The 16,671-nt window shown below is 45.7% G+C and overlaps 1 protein-coding gene across 1 annotated transcript in view; it reads right to left on the bottom strand.

Moving 5' to 3' along the window:
* Positions 1 to 14,381, bottom strand: part of LOC147972853 (uncharacterized) — a 29,957-nt gene extending 15,576 nt beyond the window's left edge. Inside the window, exon 1 of the mRNA XM_087524475.1 lies at positions 13,592 to 14,381. Within this exon, the coding sequence (XP_087380601.1) occupies positions 13,592 to 14,381 (790 nt within the window). The remainder of the gene's footprint in view (positions 1 to 13,591) is intronic.
* Between the last annotated feature and the right edge of the window lie 2,290 nt (positions 14,382 to 16,671).

The raw sequence follows: 16,671 nt of genomic DNA, 5'->3' as shown, positions 1-16,671 counted from the left end.
TTAACTCGCACACAAGTACATAGATATGATTTTTCAAACCAATCTGGTTAGGCGTTGCATGTAGATGTAGTTCAAATTTGAATTACGGTCATTAAATGGCTATAAATTCAATTAAATGTCTTTAAAAGGTCAAATGACCCCTAGAATTTTCAAAAATTTCACATTACAGTTGTAGTAGTGCACGTTAGACATAGAAAAAAATTGAAGGTCATAAGAGGAAGCTATCTCCCATTCATCATCAAACATGCATTGTTCCCTCTCGGAACCACGAGCCTTCTAGTGAGTTGCTCCGGTTTTGTGAGGGGTGTGTGTCCAAACTTTTTTCAAACATGCCAAAATTTTTTCCGCATCATCTTGGTGGCCTTACATTACATCAACCAAGGTTTCATGTTTTTCTAATCATTTTTTATTTTTTGGAATTGAAATGCCATGTCACTCCATGCTTAATTCTGTCATAGCCGTTAGACCAATATGTCTAGAAATTCCTTCCAATTTAGTACACATGGAATTAAATCGCACACAAATACACAAAATATGAGTTTTCAAACCGTTATGGTTAGCTGTTGCATGCACATGTAGTTCAAATTTCAATTACGATCATTAAATGGCTAGAAAATCACTTAAATGTATTAAAAGGTCAAATGACCCATGAAATTTTCCAAAATTTGACATGACAGTTGTATTAGTACTACAAAATTTCTCGTACATTTAAAACACCATTCGTTGCCACTGTACTCCATACACGTCTTTCACAGCTAATAAAAAATATCTACAACATCACACCAAGTTTTTTTCTAGGAACCGTTTGCGATGAAAATATCTGGGTCTATTTAAGTCTTCCTCCTTAAGCTTCGCCGACTTGTCTGCTCCAGTGCCGGCAACCCCCGAATCCACGAATCCCGACCCTCATTCTCGCACCCCTTCTTGCAAATATGACGCCGTGGAAACGCTTCGTGAAGGCCCGTACGATGGTCGCATCCCCCCCCCCCCCCCCCCCCGAGCGCCGCCGCCTATGCCGAGAGCACGGCCGCCTACGCCGAGAGTGCCGCCGCATCCACATTGAGTGTGGCCGCTTTCGCCGGGAGGGCGTCTGCGGCAGCCGACAGGGCAGCTGCAGCTCCTGCTGCAATGGCGGCTACAAACGCCGAGAGCACTCGAGCTGCCGTCCGTGCCACCGATGTCGCCCTGGCCCGGTTCGAGGCCATCCATGCCAAGATCGAGGATGCACACACCAAGATATTCCAGGCCACCTCAGACTCCAGCATGCAACCCACGTCTGAAAAAGCGGCGGTGGCCATGGAGCACCTGCTTCCTCATGAGGTCGCCGAGCGGGAGCTGGAGATGCAGGAGGCGGCGGAGATCGAGGAGCGACGGGAGGAGGAGTTGCACGTGGCCGAGGTCGAGGTAGAGAATAGTCTATCCGTCGAGGAATCGACGGTGGAGTACCAACATGAGCTCTGGCGCAGCCACTACTACGAGTACTACAACCTTGAGGGCAGTGTCGAGGACGAGGACAAGGACGCGGTCGACTTCAGAAGGGGGGACGCGGAGTCCACCAACGGCGGCAACTCACCAGGACAAGTCATCGACGTCTCATCTCACACCGGTGATGCATAGGCCGGTGCGGCGGCCGATTTGTTAAAATTATGCGTACTTAGGCTTTGTTTTTAATGTTGGTCTTTTGTTAGAGCAATGTTTAGGTCAATTGGCTCTGTTTAATTACTAAAATTGCTCGATTAAGTAAGTGTGGTCTGTCAGCTATATGCTCTTTTGTGTGCCCAAATTAGCAATCGATGTTAAATTATGCAATGACGTACCTGGGGAAATTTCCACCAAAATTTGAATTATCAAACTCATCCCATGCGTGTAAAGCAGAAGAATCATTTGCGATGCACACAATCGTTCAAAGTCAAAGGTCCGGCAGCACTGCGCGTAAAGTTTCCCTCCACATTTCAAAAATTTTGGCCTACCGAAAATATCTACCCCCGCCCCCCTTCCCCCTTCCCCACCACCTTTTCTCCCCGACCACAAGTCACATTTCCCCTGTTTCCTCCTTCCTTCCTCCGTAAGCTATAGCCGCTTCCTCGCTCTCGCCATTTCACGTCCTACCGCCGAGGTCGCCATGATCTTCTTCAAAGACCTCTCCAGCGGTTCCTCCTCCAGCGACGACTCCTTCACCACCCGGGTAGGCCTCTCTTCTCTCTCTCGGGCTATGATTTGGAATGAATGATTTTTACCCGGTGGTGGATTTGAGTCATTTCTTCCTCTTGTAGGTCCCTAGGACCATCAGTGGCAATGAATGGAGCGGGGTGGCTGAAGATCTATCTGCTCGTTGTCACCATCAATCTCAATGCGTGAATCTAGTGGCGTTTGATTCTGTGGACAGTGGGAGGAAGTTTCCGGCATGTGCAGAGAAGGTTAGACCCTCTTTCGTTGTTACAAATCATTTGTTAGATGTGATTCACACACTGTCATGGTCCCAACCCATTCATACAACACCTTCAAACCAAACACATCCTAAGACAGTGTCACAGTTTGTACCTAGTATCTTAAATTGTTGCCATCTCATCAGCGATGCCATTAGAAATTTTTTTGGCACCGCTTCAGCAGTTTGTGCAACCAACTTTGGTCCACACATCCGAGCATCCAAGCAGTAAAATACTAGATCTTTATGGCACGAAGGAACTGGGCATCGGAGCAACTACGTGCTCCGGAGTCCGGGGCCCTATTTTTTCCCGCTACATCGGTTCGCCAGTGTAGGGCACCGGTGCGAGATGTAGCAACAGTTGTATTTACCCCAGTTTTGGCATACATAGTGGACAACCTTAGTGCTATTAGCTCTATGTTACTAAAATTGTGCATGTACACACGTGTTAGTATCAATTTGCTGTCATCCAAACACTGTCGCTATGCTATTGTAGTTATATTTACCTTCCTCATAAAATGTTCAATTTGTACATGAGTAAGAACTTGTAGCATCGTTGTAGTTAATTATAGCTTCTGATGTTCCAGAATTTGGTTCTTGTCTCAGTACCAATTATTTCATTTGCACTTTGATCTTTTTGAGAAGATATGTCATAATTAGCATGTTTCTTCAGGTTTTCAAAATAAGCATTGGTGATTTTCTATGTTTCTATAAACCCATTTCCCCTACAATTGTTACTAATCTAGTTTTAAATATTATAGGATGAATGGAAGTGTTCTTACTTGGAGTGGGTTGATCAAGAGCGGCCACAGTCTTTGAAGATGCGCCTAGCGAACCTCTGGAGCATGTATGAGGAAGAGAACAGACGTAGGCTTAGATAAACTCTTGTCAACGCTGAAGAATATTTGAAGATGCGGGATAAAAAGTTGAAGGTGGAGAATGAGCTCAGATTTTTTAAATCAGACTTTGCTAAGATGGTGTTGGCGAAGGAGGAGGCAATTTCCCAATTGGCCTGTGCAAAATAGGTTCTTACTGAGCTGAAAGCAAAGGTGGATAAGACAAGCCTGGATGATCTCGATTAGGGAAATGAATATATTGTTCTTATGAAGTTGAACTAGCTATATGTTGTACCGTGTTGTTTTCATGTAGCTACCGTACTGTGATGTTATAATATATTTATGTGCCTGATATGAAATTTGCAAACAGTTGTTCGATATGAAATGTGAATTTCCGTAATACAGGAATTATTAGTTGTAAGCTAAGAAACCTGCTAAATGTGTCATGGACCTTTGCAAACGATTCTAGCAGTAAAAGCGCTTGCGATGGATAGCCCAATGCCACACAGTTTTCTTCATCAAATCGTGTGTGATATAGTTGATAAAAGCAAACAGTTAACCAAGGCAGACCGTGTGTGATAGTTACACCTTTCACACACGAGCCTACAAATAAAACTGTGTGGGATGTACGTGAATGGAAATTTTTTCCCTGGATTGACTGTGTGGGATGTACGTACGAACTGGAATGTTTTCCCTGGATTGACTGTGTGGGATGTACATAAGAACTGAAACGTATTCCTTGGATTGACTGTGTGGGATGTACATAAGAACTGAAACGTATTCCTTGGATTGACTGTGTGTGATATACATACGAATGGAAATGTTTTTCTGGGAGTCACCGTGTGGGATGTACATACCTACAGAAATGATTTTCTTGGATTACCGTGTGGGATGTACATACCTATGGAAATGATTGGGTTTCGATGCCTCACCCGATCGCACACGGCCCCACCCTAGGTCCCAGGAGGGCTTATCCCCGACGATTTCTGGGTTGTGTGGGGAGGACACCCTATCGCACACACTCACATGGCGACGGTTCCAAATGCCGTCACGGAAAGGGGTTAAAAACCGTTTGTTTAGGACCGACGCGTACCAGTAGCTAGCCAGCATGCATCTATGGTAGTAAGTATACCTACTAATAAAGCAAGGTGCGTTTCTCCAATTTTTTCATCCGTTCACCATCAATTTTTTTTTCTACCCGAGGTGGTACTAAACTTTTGTCGTCGTCTGTTAGCAAAGGAAAAACGATTTCTGCAGAATTACGTGTGTGGGCCGCGCGCGCTAGGGCCCAGTAAAGTCAGCCCGGTTTCCCCTGCCCACGCAACAATCAAAAATCATATTTCTCGCACAATGCGACAAATAGTTTCAGCTACGCACAGGGCACCCAAGACTCGGCGGCCCATCTTTGCTCATGTTCTGTTCCAATTTTTCTTTTTCTGTTTTTTCTCTTTGTAGTTCCTGTTTCTTTTTCATTTTTCACTTTCTAAGTCTATTTTTTACTTTTCTTATGAAATATAAAATTTTCAAAAAATATTTGCAATTTAAATTTTTATTTAAAATTTCATAAAAAGTTATGAATTAAAAAATGTGTTCCTATTCTAAAAAAATGTTTGTACTTTTTTCTCATGCCAATAGTTGTTCAAAAATTTAAAAATATTCCCATTTTCCCAAAAAAATGTTGTTATTTTCCAAAAAATAAAGATAAAAAAAGCATTTGACAAATGTTCCAAATTCGAAAACTATTTTGTTATAGCGATATGTGCAAAATGTGAAAGTAATGTTGGCATTGAAGAAGCACATTTTATAAAAGTCTTCTGAATTTTCAAAAATTGTGCATAACTTAAAAACTGTTCATATTTTCTATAAAGGTTCATGTTTTTAACAAATTTATGTGAATTTCAGGAAATGTTCCGTTCAAATTTTTTTGTTCTTTCTTTGTTTTAAAATCTATGGAATTTCCAAAAAACATTGTTCACATTACCAAATATATTCGGTAGTTCATGTTATGAATTCAAAAATTGTGTTCATTCTAAAAAATGTTTGCAATATAAATTTTGTTGTCATTCTTATTTTTTTCGGAATTTTAAAAATTATTCCAATTTTTTGGAATATATTTAGTTTTTTCGAATTTGTTGAAGATCTAAAAAATACGAGAGATATTTTTTCTATCCGAAGTGGTACTAAACTTTTTTCTTCGTTTGTTAGGAAAGGAAAAATGATTTCTGCAGATTACGTGCGTGGGCCACGCGCGCTATGACCCAGTAAAGTCAGCCCAGTTTTCCCTGCCCACGTAGCAATCAAAAATCATATTTCTCGCACAACGCGACAAATAGTTTCAGCTACGCACAGGGCACCCAAATAGTTACAATCATGCATAATAAAGTTCAGAGAATACTCAATTAAAATTCATGAATAATATGATCATAAACTCACAATTCGTCAAATCCCAACAAACATACCGCAAAAAAATATTACAGCGGATAGAGTTCCAAGAAGAACGAGGTGAACATTGTATTGAAGGTCAAAGAGAGAAAAGAAACAATCTAGCTACTAACTATGGACACGTAGGTCTGTGGTGAACTACTCATGCATCATCGGTAGGGCAGCAATGATGATGTAGAAGCCCCCCGTGACTGATTCCCCCTCTGACAGAGTATCGAAGAAGGCCTCCAGATGGGATCATGGAAGAACAGAAACTTGCGGCTACCAAAAAAGTGTTTTGGGTGGTTCTATGTTGGTTTCCCGAATTTAGAGAATTTATGGATGCGGAATTAGGTCAGATGGCGCCACGTGGGGCCCATAAGGCATCAGGGCACACACACCATTTTCTTGTCATTTCCTCACTTCTCGTATGGTCTGCTCCCGAAGCTTTGAGGGTCTCTCTTGTTCAGAAAAAATCATCAAAAACTTTCATAACGTGTGGACTCAACTTGGTACTAATTTCCTTGAAAATAAAACAAGCAGAAAACAGAAAGTGGCAGTAGGCACGGGGTTAATAGGTTAGTACCAGAAAATGGTATAAAATAGCATACAATTGTATATGAAACTTCCAAGATTGATACTATAATAGCATGGAACAATCAAAAATTATAGACACGTTGGAGACGTATCTATAATTTTTGATAGTTCCATGCCAATATTATACAACTTTCATATACTTTTGACAACTTTTTATACTATTTTTGGGGACTAACATATTGATCCAGTGCCCAGTGCCAGTTCCTATTTGTTGCATGTTTTATGTTTTGCAGAAACCCCATATCAAACGGAATCCAAACGGGATAAAAACGGCCGGAGAATATTTTTGGAATGTTTGGAAAATATGGGAAGAAGAATCCATGCGAGACGGTGCCCGAGGGGGCACGAGGCAGGGGGGCGCACCCCTGACCCTCGTGGGCCCCTCATAAGGCGGTTGATGCTATTCTTTTGACGCAAGAAAGCTAATTTTCAGGAAAATATCTCGGCAAAGGTTTCAGTCCAATCGGAGTTACGGATCTCCATATATATACGAAATGGTGAAAGGGCAGAACACGAGAACGTAGAAATAGAGAGAGACAGAGAGACAGATCCAATCTCGGAGGGGCTCTTGCCCCTCCCATGCCATGGAGGCTAAGGACCAGAGGGGAAACCTGTCGTGGAATTGTCACGGCAGATGTCCTTCGTGTCAGGACTTAGTCGCGAGGCCAACGCATCTATGTGGTAGCTTGAGATGGGTTGAGCGGGATGAGAGACGCGATGTTTTACCCAGGTTCGGCCCCTCACGGTGGAGGTAAAAGCCTACATCCTGCTTCATTGATATTGATGATGATGATCACGGTTACAAGAGTTCTCTATCTCGAGAGCTATTGCCTAAACCTAACTTGTCCAACTTGTGGAACTTGTGAATCTTGTCCCTCTTGGGGTGCCCTGCCCCTCCTTAGATATGTTGAAGGGGCGGTTTACCTGACTAGTCCTATTAGGATTAGGATTACTCTATTATAAGTGGAGTCCTAGTCTTGCTTCCTCTGTAAGGGAATATTCCTTATGCTTTCCTCTTAATCCGGCCCACCATAATACGAGTCGGCCTTCCATGAACCGTCTGCTTGGGACACCGGGTCTTGTTGCTCCTCTGCTCTGCCGGCCGGGTCACCAATGAGTCACCTGGCTCGGCCGGGTCATCAGTGAGTGGAGAGATCCGGGCGGGTCACTTAGTGCGTCGCCAAGTCAGGGCGGGTCACCAGTGAATCACCAAGTCTGGCTGGGTCATACTTCCGGCCGGTTCATACCGCGGGGTATATCCCCGACATTAGCCCCTAGTTTAGTTTGGATTTATCCATGTTAAACTGATCCTGCAAAATAAACAAAAAAACAAATTTGACAGGTTGTGATCCGGGTTAAAGATTTTTGTAAGCCCGCACCTGATCATCTTTAAGTCCTTGTCATTTCCTTCTTGATACATGCCCATGAACTCATAGCAAATCTCCTTTAGTAGATATGTTCATGTTGGTTAATGTCGTAATTTCAAAAAAATTCCTACGCACACGCAAGATCATGGTGATGCATAGCAACGAGAGCGGAGAGTGTTGTCCACGTACCCTCGTAGACCGAAAGCGGAAGTGTTATCACAATGCGGTTGATGTAGTCGTACGTCTTCACGATCCAACCGATCAAGTACCGAACGTACGGCACCTCCGAGTTCATCACACGCTCAGCCCGATGAGGTCCCTCGAACTCCGATCCAGCCGAGTGTTGAGGGAGAGTTTCGTCAACACGACGGCGTGGTGACAATGTTGATGTTCTATCGACACAGGGCTTCGCCTAAGCACCGCTACAGTATTATAAAGGTGGACTATGGTGGAGGGGGGGGGGGGGGGTACCGCACACGGCTAAGAGATCAATGATCAATTGTTGTGTCTATGGGGTGCCCCCTGCCCCCATATATAAAGGAGCAAAGGGGGGTGAGGCTGGCCATAGGAGGAGGCGCGCCGGAGGAGTCCAACTCCCACCGGGAGTAGGACTCCCCTCCTTTTTCCTAGTTGTATTAGGACTTGGGGGGGAGGAGGAGAGAGGGGAAAGGAAAGGGGGGGGGGGGGCGCCGCCCCCCTCCTTGTCCAATTCGGACTTGGGGGGGGGGGACGCGCGGCTGCCCCTTGGCCGCCTCTCCTCTTCCTCCACTTGGGCCCATAAGGCCCAATAGCCTCCGTGGGGTTCCGGTAACCCCTCCGATACTCCGATAAAATCACTATTTCACCCGGAACACTTCCGATATCCAAACATAGGCTCCCAATATATCAATATTCATGTCTCGGCCATTTCGAGACTCCTCGTCATGTCCATGATCACATCTGGGACTCCGAACAACCTTCAGTGCATTAAAACACATAAACTCACAATAAAACTGTCATCGTAACGTTAAGCGTGCGGACCCTACGGGTTCGAGAACTATGTAGACATGACCGAGACACGTCTCCGGTCAATAACCAATAGCGGATCCTGGATGCTCATATTGGCTCCTACATATTCTACGAAGATCTTTATCGGTCAGACCGCATAACAACATACGTTGTTCCCTTTGTCATCGGTATGTTACTTGCGCGAGATTCGATCATCGGTATCTCAATACCTAGTTCAATCTCGTTACCGGCAAGTCTCTTTACTCGTTCCGTAATACATCATCCCGCAACTAACTCATTAGTTTCCATGCTTGCAAGGCTTAAGTGATGTGCATTACCGAGAGGGCCCAGAGATACCTCTCCAACAATCGGAGTGACAAATCCTAATCTCGAAATACGCCAACCCAACAAGTACCTTCGGAGACACCTGTAGAGCACCTTTATAATCACCCAGTTACATTGTGACGTTTGGTAGCACACAAAGTGTTCCTCCGGTAAACGGGAGTTGCATAATCTCATAGTCATAAGAACATGTATAAGTTAGGAAGAAAGCAATAGCAACATACTAAACGATCGTGTGCTAATCTAACAGAATGGGTGATGTCAATCATATCATTCTCCTATTGATATGATCCCGTTAATCAAATGACAACTCATGTCTATGGTTAGGAAACATAACCATCTTCGATTAACGAGCTAGTCAAGTAGAGGCATACTAGTGACACTCTATTTGTCTATATATTCACACATGTATTATGTTTCCGGTTAATACAATTCTAGCATGAATAATAAACATTTGTCATGATATAAGGAAATAAATAATAACTTTATTATTGCCTCTAGGGCATATTTCCTTCAGTCTCCCACTTGCACTAGAGTCAATAGTCTGGATTACACAGTAGTGATTCTAACACCCATGGAGCTTTGGTGTTGATCATGTTTTGCTCGTGGAAGAGGCTTAGTCAAGGGGTCTGCAACAATCAGATCCGTATGTATCTTGCAAATTTCTATGTCTCCCACCTGGACTAAATCCCGGATGGAATTGAAGTGTCTTTTGATGTGCTTGGTTCTCTTGTGAAATCTGGATTCCTTTGCTAAGGCAATTGCTCCAGTATTGTCACAAAAGATTTTCATTGGACCCGATGCACTAGGTATGACACCTAGCCCTACTGGGAAAAGGCATGCTAGTGGCGCACCAGTTTTGCCTACTAATGGCGCACTACTGGTGCGCCACTAGCATCACGCCATTAGAATTAAATTCTAATGGCGCACCACCGGTGCGCCATTAGTATCTGGTGTTCTAATGGCGCACCACGTAGTGCGCCATTAGTATAGCCCACAGTGCGCCATTAGAATGCCTCCCAGGGGGCCATATGTACCCATGTGCTTTGGCATACTAATGGCGCACTAGTGGGTGATGCGCCATTAGTGTGATTATCACAGTGCGCCATGAGTGTCTTGTGTGGTGCGCCACTAGTATGAATATTAGGATTGTTTTTTTTCATTTCTGATATTTTCACAGGTTACACAATATATTATTGTACAGAATTTAGACAACAGCACACAGCAACAGCAGATTCATCAAATACAATAGAAGATTAGTCTCCGAATACAATTCATCATATTAGTCTCCGAATTCAAAACACCGAACAAAGATAGAACATTACAAGTCTCGAGACCGCGAGTAGCGAGTTTGTCTTCACATTACAAGTCGATATCGATCATCTAAACTACCATCACATAGAAGAGAGCTGCGGTCATCACGATGAGCATCATCGCGATGAAACTGGTCTTCATCCGGTTCCTCCAACGCTCCCTCCTCTCTCCCGCTAGATAGTGGGCATATCTAGATTCCGCCTCCGCCCTAGTGGTGTACCCTTTGTAACTGTTACCGCTGAAACGGTGAACCTGTGTCCGACACTCCTCCCAGTCGTCGTAGACTCCGGGAACCTTACCCTTGTACACGACATACGACGACATCTGTATGCAGAAGCCAAACAACAGACAATACATAAGCAATATATAAGTATGCAACAAAAGGATCGGAAAAGAAAGCAAGACATTAATAGCACGATTCATGGTCCTACTAATAAATAGCATCGATTACATCTAAGTTGAATGATTGTCCAAACCAAAGAGACATACAAGTTCATTGAAGTTTAATTACAACATGAGCCAATCAATGTTTCAGAACTACACATAGCATCAGTACTGTCAACTCGACTCATGGGACCGGAGCGTGGATGAAGCCTCCGTCTGTCATGATGGTCATGAAATCGCGGGCGTTGTCACCCTGCATTTGTAGCGTTCCGTCTATCTCACTGTTGGACGGTTGATATCTGAGGTAGAACTGCCCCGAGGTATGAAGGACATCTCGATGGATGATGTCCGCAAACTCCGACTGGATGCGAAAGAATTCTTGTCTGATGTCCGCGTCCTGGATTGCCGACAAGCTCGCGGCCCAATCTTTGAGATTATCTGGTAGCAGAAGGTGATGATGGTCCCTTATGATCGCTCGCATGTGATGGAGGGCGTAGTAGGCATCCTTCTGACCACCAGGCGGCTGCTTGACGCAGCAGAACTTCGTATTGTGGGTGAACACGTGCTTGCCGTACTTACGAACTACCCTGGTGAAGGTGCCTCGAGATTTGGTGTAGCCGGGGAGAACATCATCAAGAACTTTCTTGATATTTGTGTAGTCTATCTTGGAGTCACGGTTCGGGTCGAAATACATGGCCATGGAATATTTTAGGCTTAAGAGCATGAGTGTGCAATGTGTGTCACTGCACAGAACACGGAATGTTAGAAAAAAAGAAGGATCGAAATCTAAGAAATCATATGTTACGGGGCGGTTAAGGGATGACTTACTCGGGAAAGTAAGCCACGAGGAAGTTATCCTTATCTGGGTTTGCCAGAATGACGCCTTCGAGGTGTGAACTCGCGACTTGGCGGTCCCCGGCGCTGCCCAAGAGCTTGGCACGCATGTAGAAGGGGTCGACTATCACGATGTCCGGGGTCTTGTCTCTAATGATCCGCATCTCCATACTCAGCGAAAACAGCCGAACGAAGGTGTAGTGCAGCGGATGACGGTTAAACATAGCAAAGATGTCATCAAACCGCAGGACGATTGTAGCCCCGATGGCTCCATCCACAAAGCCCTTGCCCTCTGGCACATTGGCCACGAAAACTGGGTATGCCACATCATTCTCTCTAAGACGCCGCTTCTCCAAAGAAAGAACAATGTCATGCAGACTCCGCATAGCACCGGTTGCAGCATTGAGCATATTTGTCGGTAGCATCGCCCTACCCGCCACATGCACCCTCCTCGAGATATCCTTAGGTGAAGGTGGCCCGTCCTAAGCACGGATCGTACTCGGTGCCGGCTGGCTCGCACCCTTGTTACTCTTTCTTTTCCGTCCCTTCTTCTTCTGTTGTAATGGGACCGAGTTCTGCTCACAGACCGCCTTCTTGAGTGTGTTGGGGCTGATAATATTTGGCACCTCGGCTATCTGAGGCTCGGTGAAGTCGGCAGCTGGAGGCGTCTCCTGAGAACTGAACGCCAGACAACGCCTGTTGCAACTGGGTTTCTCCGCCGTACCAACTAGACCGTGGCCGTCTTGGTTGGGTTCTTGAGAAAGAGGCCCGCAGAATTCGTCATTGTACCCATGTTCGGCAAAGTACTTATCGACATTGCTAAATGTACGGCCGTCGTCATTGTCGTCGTCGTCCAGATCATGTGCCATATGCATGTTCGGATCCTGTGCCATAGGGATGTCCGGCATGTCCAATAGCGTTGCGGCGGTCTTGCCATGGCTTGGCGCCGGCACGACTGGCGGTGTTGTATTTGGGGTGGTATGCCCCGCCCCCTAACGAATCTGGCTCTTCGGCCAAAGCAGGGGCCAGCTTAGGCAGGCGCTGAGGGTCATTAGATCATCTTCGTCGGCCCCGGCGGGTTGAATCGGAGGTAACAACTCGTTGCAGCCTGGCAGCACCCAAACCAGTTGAACCCTATACACGGTGGGTGGCATCGGTTTACCGTGGAACGCAGGGTTGCCCGGTTGAACGATTTTGCCCTTGGCGACATTGACCAACTCGTCGTTCACGAAGTGCAGGAGAGTGCACGGAACATCGGCGGTGCCCTGCGAAAACATGTAGGGCGTCAGGGATGCCCAGTCAAAGGCAAGGAGATGAAGTCCTCGGCCGAGAGGCTTAATTAGTTACCGTGATGATGGCATCGAGCTCGGCTAATGTCGAGGCACCGCCAACGGCGGGCGTGCAACTGACGGAGGGGCCGCTTGCTGGCGAGGTGCCAGCCGGCGTACACCCGGGTGCATTAAGCTCCAATGCCGGCCGTGCTGGCGTCGGAGACACCAATACCACCGCTGCCGGAGACACCAATGGCGCCGCCTGCGCGTTGTGCGAGTTGCTGGCCGTGAAGCTGGGAATCGGGGGCGGCCCCTGTTGGCCACCCGCAATCCACGTCGTTATCCCATGAATCAAGGTAGGGATAATGCCGGTGAGCGTCGATCCCAGTTGTTGTTGCACTTGCTCTTGGACAATCTCCGGAATCCGCATCACTTGTGCCTTGAGTGCTTCAACCTCGCGCGACTGGCTTTCCGAGCTGGTCTTTTTCTCCTTTCGCCCACCAGCGGTATAGTATGACGACCATTTTGTGGACAAGCCTTTGCCAGCCACACGACCAGCTGACGACGGCTTAGTGAGCTTGTCCTTGTTTTTCATTACGTTCAACGCCCTATTTAGAGTGCTGTCCCAAGCAGGGGTGCTCTGAGACGACCCCACGCTACTGCTTTCAGTCTCCTTCGCTAGAACAAGCTCAAGCGCCCTGGTCTTCGGATCCGTGATAAGCTCCATTGTTATCGGGTCCTCCTTGTACCGGGCCCTGACATAGTTCCTGGTCTGCTTGTCACTGCTGTATTTCTCGAAGCAGGGCGGTAGGCCTTGCTCGGCACGCTTCGCGTCCTCCTTGTACCATATAGGCTCCGCCACTCTGTAACCGCCGGGACCGAGTTTGTGTTCCCCTAAGTTCAACTCCCGCATTTCTTTCCCCCACTGACTTGATTCGGAGGTTGCGGGGCTCTCGCACTTGATCTTGAACTCCTTGTAGTCCTCTTCGCTGATCGAAGGATTTTTCGCCTTGATCTTCTCATAACTATCACCTTTCTCAATCATTCTCTTCACCACGCTTCTCCAAGTAGACAGGGTCGTGCTCATCCTCGTGAGGGCGGCACTGTTCACTTTATTCCCTGAGAGGCGTGTGTTTTCAAATTCAGCGGGGAACTTGTATCGTTTGTGCAGCTTCATGAAGAGGAGGTTGCGCAAATTCCCTCGGTCCTTATGCCTAAGGTTCTCGGTGTTGATCGAGACGGTGCTCCGGAGAATGCACCCGAGCTGAACCGAGTAACCCTTGACTATATGTTTGGGCTCCGCTGGATGCCTGTCGGAGTCCACTTGAGTAAATTCCTCCTTGACGGTGCGGAGCGCGTTCGGGCGCCGGTCCTTCCGTTGCTTCTTCGGTTGGCTGCCATCTATGCGTGCGCCGCCATCATCAGTTGTGGCATCCTCGGCGGCACCATCAGTGGTGTCATCTCCGACGCCACTAGGGGTTGTGTAGTCAGGATCGGTGTCTTCTGCGGCATCCTCATAGCGGTGAGGTTGTTCCTCCATCTCCTGGGACAGCTCCCAGAATTGCTTGCCACCCGAACCGCCGGCCTCATCGCTGTGGGCCATGTTTCGCTCTAAATAGGAAAAAAGTTTGGTCAAAAAGTTGGTTATTGTCAAGGAACAAGATCATGGTCTCATCATTTAGGGTTTGTCGACACCGAGGCATCCTAAAAGCTAAGCTTTTATCATTTAGGGTTTGTCGTCGCCGAGGCACCCTAAAAGCCTAAGCGTACATCATTTAGGTTCTCATCGACACCGAGACACCCTATAGAAGCCAAGGTTTCATCATTTAGGGTTTGTCGATGCTGAGGCACCCTAAATGCTAAGTTAAGTTTTCATCATTTAGGGTTTATCGATGCCGAGGCACCCTAGGTTGGGCCTAATCACTTGGCACTAATCACTTGGCTCTATTGCCACCTATGTAGCAAGAATGGCGGGGCAGTTGATCCTCCTTAACTAAGTACTAAGATACCTCGTCCCATGCATTAGTCGCAAGTACCCCATATGTCCTATTTTTAGCAAAGTCATGCTAAAATTCACGGAAAATTTCAGCATGACCTTTCTGAAAATAGGACATATGGAGTACCCGAATTTGCCGAAATGGAAGTTAATCGACATTCCGACAAACTCAAGGGCCTCTTGGGGTACCTGCAATATCATTATCCCCGCGTAATGAAGTCGCCAATGGGTCATTTCAGAAGATCACAAGTAGCATCATCACAAGTACAACATCATCTATAGCTTTATATTAACAAAGCATCAACACATATACAAAAGACCACTTATGCCAACAGTATGGTTTATATCAGATTCAGAGTTAGAAACAGGAAAAACTGGTGCTTCAAAGCCTACTGGACACAATTTACATCTATCAGTACGGGATGTCCTGACTAATTTCAAGTGTTTTTTTGACCATGAAGACTGCAGGGCTTACACCCCACAGCATTGTATTAAAAAAACAAATATATACATGGTTTCCTCAAGGAGGAAGAAAAACTATACAGGGTAGAGGAGCACTATACCTATAAATTACAAATAAACAAAGGAGACAAACTGGAACTCTCCTCAAGGAGGAAGAAAATCAATCCACTTAAGAAGGGCATCTCTAAATTTCCTTTTGATACGGTGGGAGAGCAGAGTAATATCATGAATGAAGCTATTCCTCCATGTCTTGAAAGAGGGCTGAATGTTCCTGAAAGTTCTATCATTCCTGATCTTCCAAATATTCCACCAGGCCACGAAAACCACCTCCCCAAAAAAAGGTTTGTTGAAATCCTTCCTTGCATGATGAGCAAGTTCCACCATATCGTCATCATTTTTCCATTCAATTTGTAGGTAATTCCAGACTCGAGCACTAAAATTGCACTGGAAGAACAGGTGGTTTCTGTCCTTCAGAGCACCAGTCAGACAAAGAACACATTCAGGCCCTTCATTGATTCTCCAATGTCTCCTCTGGATCATGTCCTTGGTGTTAATCCTGTCCATGATGACAAGCCAAGCAAATATCTTGATCGACATAGTGCAGCAACTTTTCCATATCCATCCCAGGATGGGGTTTGAGACCATTGGCTGATAGACAAAATCATAAAACTTTTTTGCTGTATACTCTGATTTCTTGCCATGCCTCCATCCCCAGTGGTCATTAGATTGATTGTCCAAATGGAAAGACCCCATCAATGAGGAGAGCTGTTGCATTTCTTGGAAGGCTTGTTCAGACATAGGCAAGTAGAAAAGCTCCTGAAAAGAACGAGCCTGAAAGACTTCCTTGACTGAGAGGTTTTTGTGGAGACAAAAAGAAAATAGCCTAGGAAATCGCTGTTGCGGAGGAACCGAACTATTCCCAATTTGCCAGTAGTCTAACCAAAACTGCACTGTATCTCCACTATGAACATCAACCGACGTAACGGCTCTGAAATTATCCATCAACTTGCATACATCTTTCCACCAAAAGGAGCCACAGAGAACAGTATCATGCGGAATCCTTTCAAAGTAGTAAGAGTCCCAAACTAATTGCACCCAGGGCACATCCATCACTAATTTCAAGTGTTCACAGGTGAACTTGTACCATGGATGAGCCTAGTGCTTCATTAGTCAACTGAACAGAGATAACAGGGCATGACACCATACATAATGTGATGAGCATACATACTACCGTCCAAGCAAATTAACTGAATAGTATTGTGTCAAGTTCAGTTTGAAAATTCAGTTACTGCTTGAGTGATTTGACACCAAAAATTACTCCCAAAAATTACAATGGTTGTATATTGACCGCATATATTCACTGTACAGGATTGAATTCAGTCAAGAAAACCTGTCAATTTCTGTTCACTGCATATATTCACTGTACAGGCTGTCA

The sequence above is a fragment of the Triticum urartu genome, chromosome 5A (assembly GCF_056163025.1).
Source record: "Triticum urartu cultivar PI428250 chromosome 5A, HENAU_Tu73, whole genome shotgun sequence".
In the NCBI taxonomy this organism is placed as follows: domain Eukaryota; kingdom Viridiplantae; phylum Streptophyta; class Magnoliopsida; order Poales; family Poaceae; genus Triticum; species Triticum urartu.
Note: the sequence above shows the minus strand (reverse complement) of the source record. Positions and strands in the feature narration are given on the sequence as shown.